Raw genomic sequence first — 21,959 nt, 5'->3', positions numbered from 1 at the left:
CCAAAGCTCAGGAAGTAGAGCAGGGATGCCAGCCAGGCTTCCTGACTCTTGGTCCAGTGCTCTCTTCAGGACATCACAATCCCTTCCTTTGCTAAGGTTTGATGAGTGGATTCAATTCTGCTCAGAGAAAGACTCATACCATAGCCTGTGAAGTCTGCATCTGTTGAATGGTATGAAGTTGGTGCTAAAGGGATCTCTTGTGAACTGAAGGAGAATTTCGTTGAATATTTTTGCTGTTTCATTCGGCTGTCGGCCTACAAAAGAAATGAAAATTAGACGAATGTCAGAGAGGAGAAAGGTAAGAAGAGGAGAAGACTTTAAAATTGGTGTATTGTTACCAAAACAATGGTGCACTCCAATAATGCCTCTTGAAAATTTGGAGTTGGAGAGGTGGCAAGGGGAAGTCAGGATGATTTCTGTCCCATTCCCCATGCTTCCCTATTTAACTTTATATCTAAAATGCTTCAGTGAAGGATGGATCAAGGAAGGGAAGAAGGATAGAAGCTATCTTTGTGGTTTGTGTATGAAGCTGGGGCCAGGAAGCATTTTTACACGATGAAATCAGTGTGAAGTCTGTATATCTGTGCTGTGCTTAGTGAAAAACAACCTGTGCTGCAGATGTTCTGAGCACATGACACTGCCCAACTTTTGTGGACATATTAACATAGTCAAAGATGCATGAGGTAGGTTAATTGAGCATTAAGGTTAGGAAGAGACAACAAACCCAGGTACATCATTACACTTCATTTCACCTAAAAGAATGCTTATTCACCTTTGATTCCCAGTGCCTGGAACATAGTAGGGCCTCAATAAACGTTTGATGAATGAATGAATGAATGCAGAGAGAAAAACTGAAGACATGGAAACTCAGAGTAGGAAATAAATCTGTAATTCAATGAAGGTACAGAGACCTTTGCTGTGCAAGCTTTGGAAAATTAACTTGTAATTCTGAATTTTTGTTGATAATATCTCTAATGAATATTAGTATTAGAAAACTAAGAAAAACCAAAAGGACTCCAAGCTTGCTTAACAGGCAGTTAAGAAATATAGGTAGTGACCTGGCCTGCCTTCTGGATCTGTAGTTAGCCAGGAAACCCATCCCCAGCTGGAAGATTCTGCTGGAGGCAATGAAGCACCAGGCTGTCCCTGGAGTCCAGAAATAGGATCAAGGTAACTGCTCCAGAACAATAACACCCCAAGATTCCATCAGTGGAAGTCTATGCCTCAATACAAGGCACTGTGCAGTATGTAACAAGAAAAGCAATACCACTCATTGTATGTCTGTACTGTGCTTTGCAGCTTTCAAAAACACTTCTATATCCATGAATTCATTTAATCATGAGAGTAACCTTGAGAATTAGACAATATTACTGTTCTACAGATAAAGAAACCAAGACACAAATGTCAAGTGACATCTGAAATCATACAGCTAGAGGACTAAAAGTCGGCATTTGAAGAATGTTGCAAGTTTAAAGTGTTTATCAAACAGTTGCTAGGTTATGGTTCTACTGATTTTTTTTTCTCTGAAGTTTTTCTATCACCATCATTTAATAATGACTGTTCACTTATTTAAAAAGGCTTTTTTGAATATATATTTTCAGTGATTTTAAAAAGAAGAAAGTGAAACAATGACAAATTAGGGGTTGCTACGAGAAAACTGAACCATGGAACCACCTAAATATCCAATTACTCTAAAGACCACACTTCCCAGCCTCCTTGAAGCCAGACATGACCACAGACTAGTCTATGATCAATGGAATGTAAACAAACATGAACTGTACAATGTTCAGGTCATTTTCTTAAGGAGAACAATCCTGCCTTCCCCTTCTTTAGATGAAATGTGGATGCAATGGTAATAACTGGAGCAGCAGTCTTAGACCAAAAAAATGGATGCTATAGTTTGAGGATGGTAGAGTAATCAAATAATGGTACAGTAATCAGATAAGAGGTGCTTGGGTCCGTGACACCATGGAGACACCATGTCATCCTCAAACTGATCACAGCCACACCGTTAGGTAACAGAGAAACTTCTTGCAGCAACTGAACATAATCTTAACTCACACAGTACTTATGTCACCTTTCCTTTGTATAATCCCAAGAAAGAAAATTGACAACAAAGCTAAATGCCAGCTACAGAGTTCTTTTATGAAAAATGGTGTGAATTTTAAAACAGAAAAGCATAAGAGACAGTCATCACTACATCATGACTTTTATTAACAGCAGAGAACGTTTGTTGCTCATCTTTATTTCCCAGTTAACGTAGCATCCATTTCATTGTGCATACTAGGTAGGTTTCTAATAGATATGGGTTGAAAAAATAAGGAAGTAGTCCATAGAAACCAAGTGAAACAAACATATGTTTAGAGGCAGACCACTTGTTGGTAGATGTGGTGATGGATGAACATAGCTCCCACGACTCATTCATTGACATAAAACCAAACTACCAAGAATGAAAGATTAGAAAACTTGGATTTGTAGACTGTAACCTTTAAAAATTATATTAAAATAATTTTTTAAATTGGGTCATTTGTAGAGACGTGGATGGATCTAGAGACTGTGATATGGAATGAAGTAAGTCAGAAAGAGAAAAACAAATATCATATATTAACGCATATATGTGGAACCTAGAAAAATGGTACAGATGAACCGGTTTGCAGGGCAGAAATTGAGACACAGATGTAGAGAACAAATGTATGGACACCAAGGGGGGAAAGCAGCAGGGGGTGGTGGTGGTGGTATGATGAATTGGGCGATTGGGATTGACATGTATACACTGATGTGTATAAAATGGATAACTAATAAGAACCTGCTGTATTAAAAAAAATTAAATAAATAAATAAAATAGACAACTAATAAGAACCTGCTGTTTAAAAAAGTAAATAAAATAGGGCTTCCCTGGTGGCGCAGTGGTTGAGAGTCCGCCTGCCGATGCAGGGGACGTGGGTTCGTGCCCTGGTCCGGGAGGACCCACATGCCGCGGAGCGGCTAGGCCTGTGAGCCATGGCCGCTGAGCCTGCGCGTCCGGAGCCTGTGCTCCGCAACGGGAGAGGCCACAACAATGAGAGGCCCGCGTACCGCAAAAAAAAAAAAAAAAAAAAAGTAAATAAAATAAAATTCAAAAAAAAATTTTTTTTAAAAAGAAGACAGATTGGATTTCCTGCTGAATGTTACTGTATTTGAACATCAGACTTGGAGTGGACTTTATAAGTCATCCAGCCTAACTAAACCAGGGGTTCTCAACCCTGTCTTCATAACAGAAACTGCTAGGGAGCCTTTAAAGTTTACGAATGCTGGAACCCCCATTCTAGACCAAAGAAATTGGCACTAGGGGTGTGGAGTTCAGTCAAGTGTGTTTTTTTTGGGGGGGGGTGTTTGTTTTTTTAAGTTGAAACTTATTTTTTAGTTAAATCATGGATTCTTAACACAAGATAAATGGGTTTCTAAGAGATTTATAGAGGGAATTCTAGGAACTATAAAACCTCTGCGGTTGTATCAAAGTTACACTTACCAGTGTTTTTCTGGGGAAGGAGTCTACACTTCATCAGATCTTCATGATAAGAAAAAAAAATCACTACTCAAAAGAAGACAGACTGAGTTTTCTATCACTAATTAGCTGTGTGATCACAGGCAAGCCACTCAACCTCCTAAATGTCCTCATCTGTAAATTGGTGGTGATACCTCTATACCTTGCAAGGTTGTTGTAGAGACTGAAGATAAAAGTACATAAATAAACCTATCACTATTTCAGGAACAACTTAGGAGTTTAATTAATAATAGCTACTAATGTTTGTATGTCCTTTGATAACATATTAATAAATGATCAGCCAGCTTCTGACTGAAAACCTTCAGGGATGAAAAATTCCATTTCCACAAGGAATCTCATTCCTTTTGTCATAGCTCAAATGGTTGGGAAGCTGTTTATGATGAGCTGACACAGCTTCACTGCAGATGTTGCCAAATGATCTCTGGGTCATTTCTGTTCTGCAGCTATAGAAAAGGGTAATAACCACTTTCTGAAAGGAGAATGACTTAGATATTTAAGTGCTCACTTTTCAGCAGGGAAAAGAAAGGCCAGAGGATGTGTAGATTCACCCCAGTTCTAAAATTCTGTGGTTATAAAATTTTAGAGATGTTTGATATATGTCTTGAGATAAGTGGCAGTATGTAAAGTACTAGCACATTAATACTATTTGCAAATATATTACATAAAGTAAAAAAAAAATCTGGTTCTAAATTTTTTTAAATTGCTTACAACTTTCAGTTGAAGTGAATTTTTTTCAGTTGAACCTTATTTCTAAGGTTCTTTCTACACCTACTTGTTTTTATTTAGGTTTTTAGCATATAATTTTGGATACCTGTAATCTCTAGTAATCTATAGTTCCTTAAACATAAAAATAGTTAATATGGTAATAATGTAAATTTTAGCAGCACAAAAAAAAGTTCAATGACAAAAAAAGGACAAAAATTTGACAAATAGAAATTTATAGTTTTTTAAGAAGAATAACTATATAAATACAAGGAACACTTGTTATTGCATTTATAATTCCATAAAACTACAAACTCTCCTTCTTAAAATTTTTATTCATGACATTATGTAAGGCATGGGGCTCTCAAAATTTAGGTGCAAGTGTGTTTTCAGAGATGCCTCACTTTTAAACACCTGCTTAGGGTGTTGGTACAGGAAGACATAAAAAGGGTATTTCCACACATCCTGCACAGGATCGGTGATACAGCTGTGGGTTGACTTCAGGTTGAAAGACATACCTTAACTTCCTGCCAAGTAATAAAGGATCAGATTTCATTGCAACCATCTCCTTTTCTTCTGGAACCCATTTATAACACACACCATCCGAGTAGAGCAAACATAAAGGGTCAGTTACGTACGCTGTCAGTTGGACATTCCAGTGCCTTCTGCTGAGCTGCCACCACACCTTGACCAACCACTTGGGAGATGTCTTCCTAAAATGTAAAAGATACGGCCAGTTATCGGTATTAAACTGTAGGCTCAACTGTCCTCTCCAAATTCAGCAGTCAAGCACCATTTAATGGGGCTTGAAGCTACTACATAAATGACCAACACACCAGGCAGAAGAGTTCTATTCATCCACCTGGACTAACTCTCAGAAATGAACACAGGCTTGTCATTTCCAAATGCCTTTCAGATCTGTCAGGCTTTAAGCCTATCAGATATCTTTTTTTTTTTTTTTTTTTTTTTTTTTTTTTTTTTTTTTTTTTTTTTGCGGTATGCGGGCCTCTCACTGTTGTGGCCTCTCCCGTTGCGGAGCACAGGCTCCAGACGCGCAGGCTCAGTGGCCATGGCTCACGGGCCTAGCCTCTCCGCGGCATGTGGGATTTTCCCGGACCGGGGCACGAACCCATGTCCCCTGCATCGGCAGGCGGACTCTCAACCACTGCGCCACCAGGGAAGCCCAAGCCTATCAGATATCTTTTGATGGTCATTTCAGCCAAAGTTTTTTCTTCTTGAACCCTTTCAGGGTTCAAGTCCTGATATTAGAATTTCTTTCCCCTTAAAATATCCAATTAGAGGCAAAAATGTACAATCACTAAAGACACTGGGAGATAAAAGTTAGTTCTGAACTCCATGGACAAGTGCAGACTTCAGACTTAGGAGAGACGCAAACTATCAAAACACATGTGAAACTGATGCATAGTTAAAGGACAGTTAGTTGAAATAAATGATGACAGTGATAAATTGACCAGAATGCTTGTCTGCCTCCCACCATATCCCATCCTTTTTTACAGGCAATTTACAGGGGAAATTATTATATGATGGTTTACTCTAAGGCATGAACTCATGCATTTTGCTTGGACAAGGCAGGGAACACAGAGAGAGACTGATCTGGATAGGAGAAAGGATGGGTTTACTTGGCCATTGGTAAATGTCTGAGAGATGCCCAGGCAGAGAGTCTAGTACATAGTTGGCAGATAGGTAAGCTATCTCAAGGTGAGAGGAAAGGTGTGACTTGTATAGTAGAGTGTTAGGAGTTTGTGACCCTAGCTTCTCAACTTAAAAGCTCTGAAATCCTAAGCAGGTTATCTGACCTCTCCAAGCCTGAGTTTCTTCATATATAAAATGGGAAAAAAATAAGAGCAGTTATACACTAGGGATGTTGAAAGGATTAAATGGAGCAATACATAAAAAGCACTAAGCATGGTACCTGGCAAATATCAAGTATTTAATAAAGATGCTAATGATGATAGTAAATGAAGTCAACCTATGATAAACCCACGTTCCTAACTCTGCTATAGGGTTGGTGAAAACAATTACCTGGACAGGACACTTTCTCCTTTGGGGAACACTGGTGTACTATTTGACACCACCACTCCCACCCCCACCCTGGTTTCTTTTCTGGGCATATTGATATGCTCTTTTTTTTTTTTTTGGCTGCATTGGGTCTTTGCTGCTGCGTGCAGGCTTTTCTGTAGTTGCAGCGAGCAGGGGCTACTCTTTGTTGCGGTGCGCAGGTTTCAGTAGTTGTGGTGCACGGGCTTAGTTGCTCCGTGGCATGTGGGATCTTCCCGGACCAGGGCTCGAACTCATGTCCCCTGCATTGGCAGGCAGATTCTTAACCACTGTGCCACCAGGGAAGCCCTGATATACTCTTTCTTCAACAGGCGCCCATCAGATTTGCAACAATACAATAGATAATGATCAGATTATGCCCAGCCATTCATTATTACTAGATTAGGTTATAATTTCATTTTTGTCTCCTCAATCCCCTATTAGTTTCTAACCTGAGAGATTTAACCCCACCACGTAATATCCTGAGACTACAGCCTAGGACCCCTGGATGACTGTGAGTACCCCTAGCTGCTTACTTCTAATATTTTTTAGGACCAGAACTATCTCTCATTTAGATTCTCTCTTATTTCCCCCATATGGAAGGAAGATCCTAGAACTCTTCTCCCTCATTCCTAGCTTTTTCTTTTTTATTTTTTTAACTTTGCTCCTGAACAGATTATGTGACATAAAAAGAATTTAAAAATTACCTCTTCCCTTAATTCTTCCCTGAGCCCCTGGGTGGTGCCCCTTCACAGCATGACCAATTTATTTTATCACTATTTTTTTGTAACATTATATATATTTAAAAATCTTATGTGTTTGTCTCTCATATACTAATATCATTGATTTTTGTCTTATTTGTTTCTTAAACATATGGCAGAATAGAATATAAGCTTGATAAAGGGCTAGTGGTAAATGAATCAAAGTTCGGGAACTTAAATCTTAAATGCACCTGGGTGGATTTCATGGTGCCCATGAAAGGAAGGGCGCACAGTGAAGGTGACCCTGTGGCCTCTAGTTTAAAGGATCACAGCTGAAAACAGAGAAGAAAGACATGGGAAAGTCAGTAAATGGTGCTCATGGGAATTTTCAGAATAAGAACTCTAAACTACCTTATAAACGGAAACCACTGGTGTTGTTCCCTCTAGTGTGGATCAAATGGCCTTAGGAAGAGCAAAAAGTGCCTCTATTTGAAAATGATACTGCAGAGGTCTGCAATTCTACCTTTGTTTAAACCCAGATTAACCAGCGATGTGACAGAAGAGCTGACTTCCCCAGTTAAACACTTTAAAACCCAATTTGCATATGACATAGGGTACTACTACTCGTAGAACTTGTCCTCATCATTTGCACTTGTAAATGAAAAGAAAGGGCACTGGCATAGCAGCGAGAAAAATCTGGGTTCAGATTGGTTCCACTACTTATTAGCAGCAGTAGTGCTTAGAAACCTTCATTTTTCCCTACAGTGAGAATGCAGTAACTGCTACCTGAATGAAGCGTTGCCATCAAAGTTGAGTTCAACATATGCTTGCTGAGCACCTGCTCTGTGCTGTGAGAAAAGACTAATGGAGCCTTGCACTTATGACATGTACATATCTGGTGAGACAGAAACTAGAGAAATAATTATGGAAATATTGATTTACAGCTGAATGATATATGTGTGAAGGTATGTGGCAGATAGCAGGTGCCCAAGAGGTATTAATTTCCTTCTCTTTCTCTTATCCTGTCCTCAAAAATGTGGAAGGATGAAATCAGAGCTCTGAAAAGCATCTGACCCACCACAATGTCCCATCTCTTATACTGATTACCCTGAAACCTCTGGTCCAAGGGACGGAGCCAGTACATGATGGTGATAAAACAATCACTAGAACTTACGGAGCACGGTTGCCAGTTACCAAGCCAGATAGGTTACATTTTTTTTTTTAATTTTCTGGGGATTTAAAAAAATTTATTTATTGATTTTTGGCTGCGTTGGATCTTCATTGCTGCATGCAGGCTTTCTCTAGTTGCAGCAAGCGGGGTCTACTCTTCGTTGCGGTGCGCAGGCTTCTCATTGCGGTGGCTTCTCTTGTTGCGGAGCATGGGCTCTAGATGCACGGGCTTCAGTAGTTGTGGCACACAGGCTTAGTTGCTCCACGGCATGTGGGGCCTTCCCAGACCAGGGCACGAACCCATATCCCCTGCATTGGCAGGCAGATTCAAAACCACTGCACCACCAGGGAAGCCCAGGTTACATATTTTAGATATCGATGTACACAACAGACCTATGAGTTAGGTACTTCTATCATCCTCATTTTAGAGTTGAAGTAACGGAGGTACAGAGAATCCAAAGTATATGCCAGGGGTCTTCTCTGGTGGCGCTGTGGTTAAGAATCCACCTGTCAATGCAGGGGACATGGGTTCGACCCCTGGTCCAGGAAGATCCCACATGTCGCGGAGCAACTAAGTCCGTACACCACAACTACTGAGCCTGAACTCTAGAGCCCGTGAGCCACAAGTACTGAGCCCACGTGCCACAACTACTGAGCCCGCGTGCCACAACTACTGAAACCCATGTGCCTAGAGCCCATGCTCCCAACAAGAGAAGCCACCGCAATGAGAAGCCTACGCACCGCAACGAAGAGTAGCCCCTGCTCGCCTCAACTAGAGAAAGCCTGCACGCAGCAACGAAGACCCAACATGGCCAAAAGTAAAAATAAATAAAATAAAAATAAAATAAAATAAAATAAAAAAACAAAGTATACGCCAGGCCAGAACTTAACACAGACACATCTTGCTCCAAAGTCCCTGCCCTTAACTGAGGGGTAAACCACAGGGGCAGGGAAAGGCTCACTTCCTCCCAACAATTCATACAAGATTCCCAGGAGTTGGCCTCAACATAATGATTCCATTTTTAGATTCAACAACTCGGAACAAGACATACCTGCTTATTTCGAGCCTGGGCAGGAAAAATAAAATTCATGGCACTTGCCACTGCAGTGACCTTGGGTGAGTCACTTTCCATCGTGTTTACAATTAAATTTAGAACTTACTAATCTCTCAACTATTGTTCCAAGGGAGCTCTTAGTGCCTTCAAAGATGAGGTTCTGGGACATTTTAAGGTGTTGACTTTGCACAGGGGATCTCTAAATAAGAAGACTGAGAAAGGAGTGTGGAAAGATCTTCTCATTTCATGAAACATACTGATATGACACATTCTGTGTGCATTATGTTATAATCCTCAGCGCAGCACTATGAGCCCCTGAAAGAAAATGCTTGGTGGGCCAGGCAAATTACTCTGATCAAGAGAAGGAGCTTCAGAGGGGTGGACATAAAAGGCAACACTGGGAATGTTCTTTATAATAGATAATAATGGATTGATATCCAGCTTACAATCACCAAAGCTGGTTGACTTCTGTCCCAAAGCTGGGTACTCAACATGTCTGTCTGTCTGGCCACGGTAACTGGTCCAAGTGTGGACACCCGAACCGCACAAGAACATCCTATAGATTTTCCAAAGTGAACCCAAGGGCAGAGAGCCAGCCCCTTTCTGGCAGAGAGGCTTAGGAGCCATGGACAGCCATGCTCATACCATGCTGAGGAAGCCAGTTTGAAGTAGAAGAGAGTCAGACAAATGTACAGAGTCACCTCTGCCAGCACCAGGTCTCTGGTTCCAACTGTCCCTTCCTGCAGTTATGTAAAAAGAACCTGTAGCCTATCAGTGAATTTCCCCTTCTGTCTATAAGATCAAGTTGAGGTTTTATTGCTTGCAACCAAGAGACTTCTGATTAAAATGAGGTGGAGCCCAGAAACGATCAGAATAACAAACTCACTGGAGTGAGTCTGTAAATAGAGATGAAGTGAACTGAGTACAAGACAACAAACTAAAGAAAGCTGCTCAGCCTAAAAGTAGTCAAAGGACAACTTTTGCCTAGATCAGTCCCACCCTAATTCTTACCCACTCATCTACCCACCTGGATCAGGTGAAATCACATTAGCAAAAGCTCCCACAGCATCTTAACTTTCCCTTCAATAGTACTCATCAACACTAAGTCATTTATTTAAAGTCAGATTCAAATCCAGGCTGTGACACTTATTAGTTGAGTGTCTCTGTGCCTCAGTTTCCTAATCCATAAAATGAGGATAATAATAGGCTTGATTTCATATAAAATATGAATTAATACACTTAGAATGATGCCTTTTGGAGCACATAGTAAATGCAGTGACAGAGTTAGCTGCCATTATCCTCGGCAGTTCTGAAAGCTTTCTAAAGGGAAGACTTAGTGTCATGCTCACTGTGATATGCCCTGTGGCTTGCACAGTGCTGGGGATATAACAGGCCTTCAATATAAATTCCCTTATTTTCTGCTTTCTTTGAAAGATAAGATAATCAACATAGGTTTTAGGTTATATGATCTTAAAATTATGTCAGCAAATAAGCCCTCCCCAGAGAAGTGAAAACTTTACAGACGCAAAGAACATCATAACATTTCTGAGAAGCTCTGGGATTCAGATCATGGGGCACCAAACACAGGTAAGAAAGTACGAGTTCAGGGCTCTGAGCTGTCACAACTAAGAGCTTCTCTGGGCCCATCATGCTTGCTGAATAATTATAAGATTACTTTCTCAATTTAGAAATATCTGGTAAGCAATAGCTTCCTTCTAGGCAAGATGAAATTCCAAGTTGAATAACAAGTCTCCACAGCAGGCCATTAAATTGGCTGGGAGTGAAAGAAAGCTAGCAGACGTCCAAGATGTGAATTTGTATTAAAAATGTGTACCTATATTTCTGCTGTCTTTGAGTTCATGAGGTTACTTTACTGGCTACCCTCACATCTCTATATTATCTTCATTATGATGCAGAGGGGAAGAGAACGGAAGGAAAAGCCAAAAGCTTTTCTCTCGTGACTTTTGTGAGGGAAGTAGACTTGACTGTAGATCTACTGTCTTTTTTTATGACTGGGAAAGGGAAATTTATCATGTAGGCAAATCTCAAGTGATTTTCAGAAATACAAGACATAAAGTACAATGAGCTGTGAAAAATGGCACATATTTCAATGTAATTGAACTCTGCCATTGGCAATTTGCATACTGTCACAAAAGAGAGGCCAGCGCTGACTCAGACACATTCTTCTGTAGGGAATGCCTACACTCCTGCTATAGATGCTGTTTTCATATTGGATCTGAAATATTGGATCTGAAACAGAAAATAATATTCACACAGTGGCATCGGTTTCCGTAGTTGAACCAGAAATCCTACAGTTCTTGATGGACAGCAAACTGGGGATAAAAATGGATTTTAAGCACACAGTTCAGGACCTTGCTTTAAAAATGAGCAGGAGGGCTTCCCTGGTGGTGCAGTGGTTGAGAGTCTGCCTGCCGATGCAGGGGATACGGGTTCGTGCCCCGGTCCAGGAAGATCCCACATGCCACGGAGCGGCTGGGCCCTTGAGCCATGGCCGCTGAGCCTGCACATCTGGAGCCTGTGCTCCGCAATGGGAGAGGCCACAACAGTGAGAGGTCCACATACCGAAAAGAAAAAAAAAAAAAAAAAAAGAGCAGGATATTACACCTGAGAATTCCAGCCTGGATGTAAGACTTAACAAGAAGCCTATAATCATCAGAAACACATTTTAAACTATTTTTTCCCCCAAACTTGGATGCCAGCACTTTAAAAACACTTAGGAATAATTTTTAATCAAGCACAGCAGTCAAAATTGATAAACTGAACCTGTATCAGAAGTCATGTGGTATATTATTCCTTTAAAATTCTACACTGAACTCATTATCTTCTCCCACAGATCTGTTTTTTTTTTCTCATTTTTTTTTTTTTTAATTAGTGACAATATCAGCCTCCCAGTTATCAGGTTTAAAACTACAGCCAGGGACTTCCCTGGTGGCGCGGTGGTTAAGAATCCGCCTGCCAATGCAGGGGACATGTGTTTGAGCCCTGGTCTGGGAAGATCCCACATGCCGCGGAGCAACTAAGCCCATGTGCCACAACTACTGAGCCCACGTGCTGCAACTACTGAAGCCTGCTCACCTAGAGCCCATGCTCCGCAACAAGAGAAGTCACCGCAATAAGAAGCCCTCGCGGGCTTCCCTGGTGGCGCAGTGGTTGAGAGTCCGCCTGCCGATGCAGGGGACATGGGTTCGTGCCCCGATCCGGGAGGATCCCGCATGCCGCGGAGCGGCTGGGCCCGTGAGCCATGGCCGCTGAGCCTGCGCGTCCGGAGCCTGTGCTCCGCAGCGGGAGAGGCCACAACAGTGAGAGGCCCGCATACCGCAAAAAAAAAAAAAAAAAAAAAAAAAAGAAGCCCTCGCATGACAACAAAGAATAGCCCCCGCTCGCCGCAACTAGAGAAAGCCCACACGCAGCAACGAAGACCCAACACAGCCAAAAATAAATAAATTACTTAATAAATAAATAAATAAAACCACAGCCAGCCTTTATTAATCTCTGTCTTTGCCTGCTTTCATCTAATCATTTCCAAAGTACTCCTGATTCTAGGATCACAACATGAAGCAAAATAGATTTTTCTTAGACTTTGGGATTTCAAAAAGACCAGAAATTTTTCAAAAGGACTTTGAGGTTATAGAGTTACCTTTTTTTTGGCCAGGTAATTGAGAGCAAGAGAATATTAGGTTGGAGCATATGAATTTGCTAATTTATGAGTCAAGAAATGGTCAAATATCAGTGATGTAAGAGGGGTCAACCTATTAAAGTCCTCTCCCCACAACTATCACCATATATTACCACCACAATGTCATGTAGGAAAAGCCATTTTAACACTAAAACGTTAGGTAGGACACAATCTTAAAGGACAGTCTTTTATATTGAATAAATTTAGCTTTATGAAAAACTCTCCACATGGTTATTATTTTTCATATTTCCCACTGACCAGTGAGAACTGTCACAGATCCACATGGGTCTAATTAATAACTCTTTAGTAATATCTGGATAAAGAAGAAAGCTTGGACTTTGGTGTCTGACAGTGGTCATGTCCTGGTTTTTCTACTTATAGGTTACAAGCTCTATGACAAATTAGACTTCTTAAACTTCAGCTTCTTTGTGGGTTAATACCAAATACCTCTTGGAGAGGCAGTCTGGCACGAGTCAGGCATGTAAGGTTATGAGTCAAACATAAGGTTTTGAATCCTTACTGTGGCACTTGCTGCCCCTAAGCCTTTGAGCAAGTGCATCAACTTCTGGAATACTCAGGTCCCTCATCTGCCAAATGGAGGGAATAATGCTCCATGATGGGGAGGATGGAGATAATACACTGTGTTCAGTTCCTAACAAATGATAAGTGCTCAATAAATGGTGGATGGCATTATTATTACTATTGTTACTACTATTGTTTTTGTTGGGATAAATAAGATAATCTTTTAAAGTGCCTACTACAGGGACAGGTACCTAATAAGTACTCATTAAATAACAGTTTCCTGTCTTCCAGAGACACCTAAAACTCAGTAGACAAGAAGGAACAAATCATCTTTCCCCACAAATCTGCTTTTCCTCCTGTTTTTTTTTTGTTTGTTTGTTTTTTGTTTTGGCCACTCCAAGTGGCTTGCGGGATCTTAGTTCCCTGGTCAGGGACTGAACCCAGGCCTGCAGCAGTGAAAGCGCCAAGTCCTAACCACTGGACCACCGGGGAATTCCCTTCCTCCTCATTCTTTTATCAGTGAATGGCATCAACCAACCAGCCAGTCAGCCAGCTGCCCATGATGTAATCCGAGAATACTTGCCTCACCCCGCTTCTTCTTCAACTTTGACATTCACACAACCATCAAGTCTATCAATTCTAACTGCTGTATTTATTGAAAATCTGCACTCACTGACAGACCCCCTAGTTTAGGTCACTATCGACTTTCATCTCATTTCCTCTAGCAGCGTTTTAAACTCCCTGCCTTCAGTTTTGACATTTGCTAGCAGATTCTTCACAGGGAGCTCAAAAGGATCTTATCAACAGGCTAATCTCATCATTATAATCCCCCTTTAAAAACCATTCCAAAGGCTTCTGTTGGTAGAAAGACCTTTCTCCTGGTCCACAAGGCCCTCCACCACCCAGCTCCTGTCTACTGCTCGGCTTTCACCTTCCGCCAGGCCCACCTGCATGGCCACAGCTAGTAGGCCTGGGATGCAGCCTCAGGTACTCACAGGTGATGGGGATGATGTAGGTACTCAAGTACTTACAGGTGACGGGGAAGCAGGCATTCTCTAAGCAGGGGTTAGAGAATGGTGGAAAGGTAGGGACTGAAATAAACTAGAAGTACATAATTGATGAAAGGGGCAGCTTGGAATGCTGGTCTGTTTTCAGTAGAAAATAGAAACCAGGATTTTTAAGGTAAAAATCTCCTGACAACCAGTTTGTAACCTTTGCATTAGACCTAATGTGGTGAACTCCTAGATGAAAGATGTCTTATTTATCTTTGCATTCCTAGAGCTTGATACATCACAAGTTCTCGGGAAATGTGTACTGAATAACGAGAGTTCTAGCACACATTGATTTTATATAGACAAAATCTGGTGTTAACAATAGCTACAGTTACTGAGCCCTTACTGCATTCCAAGCACTATTAAGAGTTTCACGTACAAAATCACACTTCATCTTCACAAAAAATAGGAGGGTCTCCTCCTCCCTCATTTTTGGGTGGAGAAATGAAGGCAGACAGGATAAGTCACTTTCTAGGTCAGAGCTAGTGACGGCAGGGGGGATGTTTATGTCCATTCAGATATCAGAGCCCACGATTTATATCTGACAGCCTTTTTCATCTGAGAAAGCAAGTACTATCAGACCATTTGGAGATACAGGTATTATTTATAACACTTAACACTGATTTTTCAGTAAGTACGTTTGAAAATTTTATGTGGATCAAGTGTATCAAGGTAGAGAGTAAAAAGTGTTCCTAAAATGTTGCTATTCTGACTGGTGGGGACTCTGAAATGGTAAAACGCACTGTCAGCTGCGGCGTGAATTTCCATGTCACAGCCCATTTAAGTTAATGATAGTTAATTCAGAAACAATTCATGCTTCCCCAGGCATCTTGCTACCCTGTAAATTCTAAAATCTCCACAAAGAAACTACAGGTTGAATGCCACCTTGAGCTGACTTGGAATACTCTCATTTTTCTATTGTTGACCTAAGGGTCAGAAATGACATTTCATAATGAAAGACAACAGTAAACACAAACACGGCAGACCGTTTGAAAAAACCTAAACATTTTGAAAATTTTTGAAAAGTCTAAATGTTCCTGAGGCTGCTGCACATGAACTAGGTCTGTAATGACAGGGATTACTTGATACACAGATGCATGCACTGTTGCTAAGCAGTGTCATAGAGTGGGGCTAGAATGCCGGGCACATCTGCTGGGGGCATTTCCTAGCAAGGTTATCTTGGGCTGCTGGCCAAGCCTTGGGATGATGCTTGTTCTCAAGACCCAGATGGTGTAACAACTGCTATTTTAATAGCTCCAAACCTGCGTTCAGAGGAAAGCTTTAAAGCACATGTCCAGCAGAAGGTTTGCATACTGGGAGCAAGAAAGGTAAATTCTTTGACTGGCAACTCTCTGTGGAACTTACCAGGTAAACACATATATTACCTTGCCGTTTATTATAATTTTTGCAAAGACAGAATATGAGAATATATCCTGCCACCGCCATCTCTTGCAGACTGCCATTGCCTCTGCCACAGTAAACTCCCAGCCAGTCCATCAGCATCCACTCTGGCCCCTGTCCAACCTGATCACTACATTACAGCTACAGTTTAGAGTCACCTCCGAAAGCCCTCCATGGCTTCCCACTACCGTTAGCATAGAGACCATCTCATCAGAGTGGCCTGGCCCTTGTCAACCACTCCAGTTTAGTTCCCATCTCACCAGTTCTGGCAACCGTGAACATTCAGAATTTCAGTTCCCCAAACTCCCGGAGGCTCTAAGGTTGCCTAGCTCCCCCTTTGTTTCTTCTTTGCCCCACTGCCGGGTAGCGCCAGCTTCTTCAGATCTCAGTTCAATTTTCACTGGGAGAGCCCTTCCTGATAAGGTCAAACCCCCCTATTCTGTGCTCTCTTAGCACCAAGCGCCTCTAGTTCTTAGCTTTTATCAAAGTTGAGATTTCAATCTATATGTAACATTACATGATGTCACTCTCCCATGAAGACTGTAAGCAACACAAGAAGAGAGACTATGTCTGTTTACCTTTGGTAGCATCTTCCCAGGAACTAGCACAGAGTGTAGCAACAGGCTGAACACAGGAATTTACAAGATAAAGCCAAGCTTTAATTGTGATAGACAAAGAAGTGGGGCTTTTTCTACTAGGGTGCAGATTATTAAACACTTGCAAAAAGATTCCAAAATGTGGAGAGACTACATTAAAAGTTCCTCGCATAGGATCATATTATAGTTTTTTAACAGAATCACAGAATTTCCAGTGTAGAGGTTACTTAGAATCAAATTTCTGATTTGGTTTCAGTTTGTGGATTGTCTATATTCTGTCTTCCCCTCTTTCTTCTTCCTCCTGTAATTTTTTTTTTTTTTTTGCTGTACGTGGGCCTCTCACTGTTGTGGCCTCTCCCGTTTCGGAGCACAGGCTCCGGACGCGCAGACTCAGCGGCCATGGCTCACGGGCCCAGCCGCTCCGCGGCATGTGGGATCTTCCCGGACCAGGGCACGAACCCATGTCCCCTGCATCGGCAGGCGGACTCTCAACCACTGCACCACTAGGGAAGCCCCTCCTGTAATTTTTTAAAACACCTTTATTGAGATATAATTAACATATCATAACATTCATCCATCTAAAGTGTACAATACAATGGTTTTACCATTCAGAATTATACAAGTGTCATCACAATCGAAGTTTAGAGCATTTCATAATCTCTGAAAGAAACCTTGAACCCATTAGGGTCACTTTCTATCCCCCAGCCATAGGCAACCACTAATTTACTCTCTGTCTCTATAGATTTTGGTTCTGTTTTTTTTTGGGGGGGTGGGTAACATCTGGCTTTTTATTGATACAATCAATACATTGGGAATTTAGTAGCAAGTTAATGGCAAGCACTTACAAAATCTGTTTTTTTACTTTTAAAATAAGCTGTCTTAAACAATCTACAGCAACCTAAAATCACAAGAACACACATTGAGTGGCTGAAGCACTTCTGCTATTATGTCTGTGGCAAGCTTATTAGTAATTTCCTAACAAGTCTTCTAGTGCAAAGCGCACATAATCATTTGGAACCTCCATTACCATATTTGGCTCTCAGTTTCCCCTATAAATAATGGTGCTTAAATGTAAGAATTTGAAGTAAAACTGGGCAAGTGTGCCCATATTAACAGAATTACCATATGATCCAGCAGTTTTACTCCTAGGTATATACCCAAGAGAAATGAAAATACACATCACACAAAAACTTGTGCACAATTGTTTACAGCAGCATTATTAATAATAGCCCTATTAATAGGAGTGAAGCCATGCTGCAGGTTTTGATTCTTGTAGCATCATGTATCAGTACTTCTTTATCTTTCATTGCTAAATAATATTCTACTGTATGGATAGACCATATTTTATTTATTCATTCATCCACTGGTGGACATTTACGTTGTTTCCATTTGGGGGCTATTATTAATAATGCTGCTGTAAACAACTGTTTACAAGTTTTTGTGTGACGTGTATTTTCATTTCTCTTGGGTATATACCTAGGAGTAAAACTGCTGGGTCATATGGTAATTCTGTTAATATTTTGAGGAACTGCAAACTGTTTTCCAAACTGGCTGTAGCAGCAATGTATGAGAGTTCCAATTTCTTCATATCCTTGTCAGCACTTATATTATCTGTGTATTTGATTATAATCTCCTAGCAGGTATGAAGTGGTAACTCATTGTGGCTTTGATGTGCATTTCTCTAATGGTTAATGAGGTTGACCATCTTTTTATGTGCTTATTGGCCATTTGTATGGAGAAATGCCTGTTCAGATCCCTACCCATCTTTTAATTGAGTTATTTGTCCTTTTATTATTTTGTTGTAAGCTAGTAGCTCTGAAATTATTTTACTGGCTATTAGTATCTATAACAACATGGAGAAGGAGACAGACAAGAACCAAAGAAGACATAAACTGGTTTTACATCAAGGCAGAAAACTATAGAATCAGACAAGGTTAGAGATCCAAAGGTGGTAGCAAGAACAGAGGTTAGATATTTATAAGAACAACACAGGGGCTTCCCTGGTGGCACAGTGGTTGAGTCTGCCTGCTGATGCAGGGGACACGGGTTTGTGCCCTGGTCCGGGAAGATCCCACATGCCGCGGAGCGGCTGGGCCCGTGACCCATGGCCGCTGAGCCTGCGTGTCCGGAGCCTGTGCTCTGCAACGGGAGAGGCCACAACAGTGAGAGGCCCGTGTACAGCAAAAAAAAAAAAACAAAAACAAAACAAAAACAAAAGAACAACACAGTACTATCTCTTCCTCCTTCCTCCCCACCTAACTACTGTGCTTCTAAAGACAGCAAGCTGATGTGAACACCTGTCCTTGAACATCTCAAGCCCTTTAAGAAGTGTTAATAGTCTTGCTCATCACTGAATCCCCTGTACATAACATTGTCTGACATGCAAGAGATACTCAATTAATATCTGTTGTTTGAACAAACAGATCACACAGTGATACTTCTGATATTCCAAGAAAGGCTATGTGAACTACACAGTGAAGAGAAGATGGGGTTTAGAGGCAAAGAGAACTGGGTTTGAGTCCCAGCCATAGCACCCACCAGCTGTGAGATCTTAGGAACAGACTTGACATCTCTTAGCCTCAGTACCTTATCAGTAAAGTAGGGCTAAAAACGTGTGCATCATTGGGTTAAATAAGATCACCAGTATGAAAATGCCTGGCACAGGTTAGTTTCTTGAAATGTTTTAGTTTCCTTCATTTTATGAAACACGGTTTGGAGGTCTATATCACTTCATTTACCAATGTGAAAGGTAAATTTCAGTATCTACCTGTTTCTATGTTATAATTTTCTATGTTGGAGTTCAAGATTTAGGGAATGAAAATCACAAAGTTCAGATCCCAGTGTAACTCTCTTGCTGTCCCCTGACTTCAGTTTTGTTCTATATCTGTATCTCTCTGAGAAGCAGTACTGCATAATGGTTTAGAGTGCAGCCTCCAGCCTCACAGTGCATGGACCTGGATCCTGGCTTCACCAGGTAATTATTTAGGCAACTTACTTAACATTTCAGTACCTCAGTTTCCTCATCTCTTAAATGGGGATAATACTAGTACTAACTTCATAGGATTGTTAGGTGAATGATGTTAGAATAGTGCCTGGCACACAGGCATTCAATAGATGCTATCTATTATCAGCAGTTGCATTTTGGGGGTTGAAAAAATTCACTTCAGTTTTCCAAGTGACACATAATGCTTCACTCAGAACAGCTAATCCTCATCTGGCTGACGCTTAATGCTTTAATCAGCATAACATCATCCACCATTAACAACAACTCCCCCTTACACAGTCATTCCGGGTACTCTGGCATGGTTCTACCTAGTACTTTATAGTTATTAACTCCTTTCTCTCACAATAACCCTTTGTTTCTTTCTCCCATTTTACAGATGCAAAAATTGAGGCACAGAGAGGTTAAGCTGTTTGCCTAAGGTTGTACGGCTAGTAAATGGTGGAACCAGGATTTGAATCTAAGTAGAATGGCTCCAATCTTTGCACTCTTAATAATTTAGCTATACTGCCCCCAAAGAGTGGATTACATTAACACAGATATCCCCAACATGATAAAAACATAGGTTTATACCCAAAAGATTAAAATACTTATTTTAGGGATTCATGCTCTTCTATGTCAAGATACCAGGGAGACAAGGACCTTTCAGGATGAGGTGCAGCTCTTCTAATTTCTAGTTTTGTGGTCTTTCACTAAGCAGCTTAAGATCTCATCTGTAAGTCAGGGATTAAATAACTCCTGCCCTACTTCTTACATAGGGTTATTTTGGGGATAAAATTGAATAAAATCATGAACTAATATCATGTTGGAAAAAATAGATATTAAAATATTTAAGCTAACAAGATAATAGATGAGGCAGTTTTGCAAATTGCAAGGCTCTGTGCAAAATTTTTTTTAAGTTCCTTTCAAAAGGCTTAAAAAATAGTCTTAACAGGCTCTCACCTAGACTTCTGAAATAGATTCCAGACACTTCCCTGTCTCCAGTCTCTCACAATCGGAATCTATGCTTCACCAACCATCACCTGATCAGTTGTCTAAAAACAAGTCATTCTCCCTTTAAAAAACATTTTAGAAAAATCTAGTATCTACTGAAGTTCTTATAAACTCCTTGGCTGTGAATCTGGGGACTACCGAGATATGGACGAAAGCCAATCATCACTGAAGAGTGGAAATAAGCACTGGAATATATGTAGACTCGTGGCTTAGTCTTAGCTCGGAAAACAGGTAATCTTGGAGAAGCACTTTAATAGCCCTTTGGAGTATAGTTTCTCATAGGTAGCACCTTGTATGTATGTGTATCCATGTAGTTAATGAGACATTTATTGAGCACTGAGCAGAAAAAGATGAATATGTTAATCTATAATTCACAGCATATAGTCCCTTCAGTTCTGTGATTCTACTGTTCAACTTTGCACACAGTACATCACCCACACTGTTTCATTCACCTGGTGAACCCCTCAGTAGTCAATCCCCTTCTCATCTTTAAAGGTTCACCTTAAAGGCCAAGAGTCTAAGAAACCATCCCTAATCCCTGAACGAGATGGTTTTCCTTCCACTTTTGAACTCCTGTCACATATTTTTTCTCTCTCTTTCATACACTTCTGCCTGGTCTGATTTTCCAGGTACAAATTCTGTTATCCTCACTGATGCTTGAGGGTAAGCTGCTTAAGAGCAAGACCTGTGTTTTTCTCCTGGTCTCTCCTGTAGGGGCCAGCAGTGTCTGATGAGATATATGCTCCCACAGGAAGCAAGAAATTCAACCTTTAAAGGGTTAGAGCTTACTGTTTCCAACTGACATAAACTAAGGTAACAGGAGTCAAGGCCCATACAGATCACATGCTGTCCTCTGACGAGGTGCATCCAGCAACCATCCTAGAACGGTGCAGCAATGCAGGGGAGCTGGTGCCAATCTCATAATAGAAACAATCAAATGATGACTAATGATGAGGAACTGTTATTAATACAGTTGACCCTTGAACTACATTGGTTTGAACCATGTGGGTCCACTTACACACGGATTTTTTTCAATAGTAAATACAATAATACTACACAATCTGCCATCTGAGGTTGGTTGGAGCCGTGGATGTGGAGGAACCCAGAACCCAGGGGGCCTTATAACTATAAGCTATACATGGATTTTCCACTGTGCAGAAGGTCAGCATCCCTAACCAATGCATTTTTCAAGGGTCAACTGTACTTTATGATGAGACAATAATGAATATGTTAGGTTGAGCCAGATGAAATTTTTACCCTCAAGGACAGCAATTTCATGATTTAATATAATTTGCTAATTTATGCATTATCTATCTCCCTTCCCCCATCTACCCATGAATGAGTCTCTATGAAGGCACACGTTCTGGTACATTTTGTTCACTTTTGTATCTCCAGTGCCTGGAACATAGTGGCATTTGGCAAATATTTTCTGAATTAATGCATGAACTTGCTAAGCACCAACTATGT

The 21,959-nt window shown here is 40.9% G+C and overlaps 1 protein-coding gene across 1 annotated transcript in view; it reads right to left on the bottom strand.

Moving 5' to 3' along the window:
* The window catches only part of PATJ (PATJ crumbs cell polarity complex component), a gene marked incomplete at its 3' end in the record, with an annotated part of 366,093 nt that overhangs the window by 67,268 nt on the left and 276,866 nt on the right, over positions 1–21,959 (bottom strand). The window contains exons 32-34 of the mRNA XM_079698741.1: positions 4,881–4,959; positions 1,064–1,146; positions 140–254 (exon numbers count right to left, since the gene is read on the bottom strand). Of these exons, the coding sequence (XP_079554867.1) occupies positions 140–254; positions 1,064–1,146; positions 4,881–4,959 (277 nt within the window). The remainder of the gene's footprint in view (positions 1–139; positions 255–1,063; positions 1,147–4,880; positions 4,960–21,959) is intronic.

This window comes from Hyperoodon ampullatus (genome assembly GCF_949752795.1).
Source record: "Hyperoodon ampullatus genome assembly, chromosome: 2".
Classification (NCBI taxonomy): Eukaryota; Metazoa; Chordata; class Mammalia; order Artiodactyla; family Ziphiidae; genus Hyperoodon; species Hyperoodon ampullatus.
Note: the sequence above shows the minus strand (reverse complement) of the source record. Positions and strands in the feature narration are given on the sequence as shown.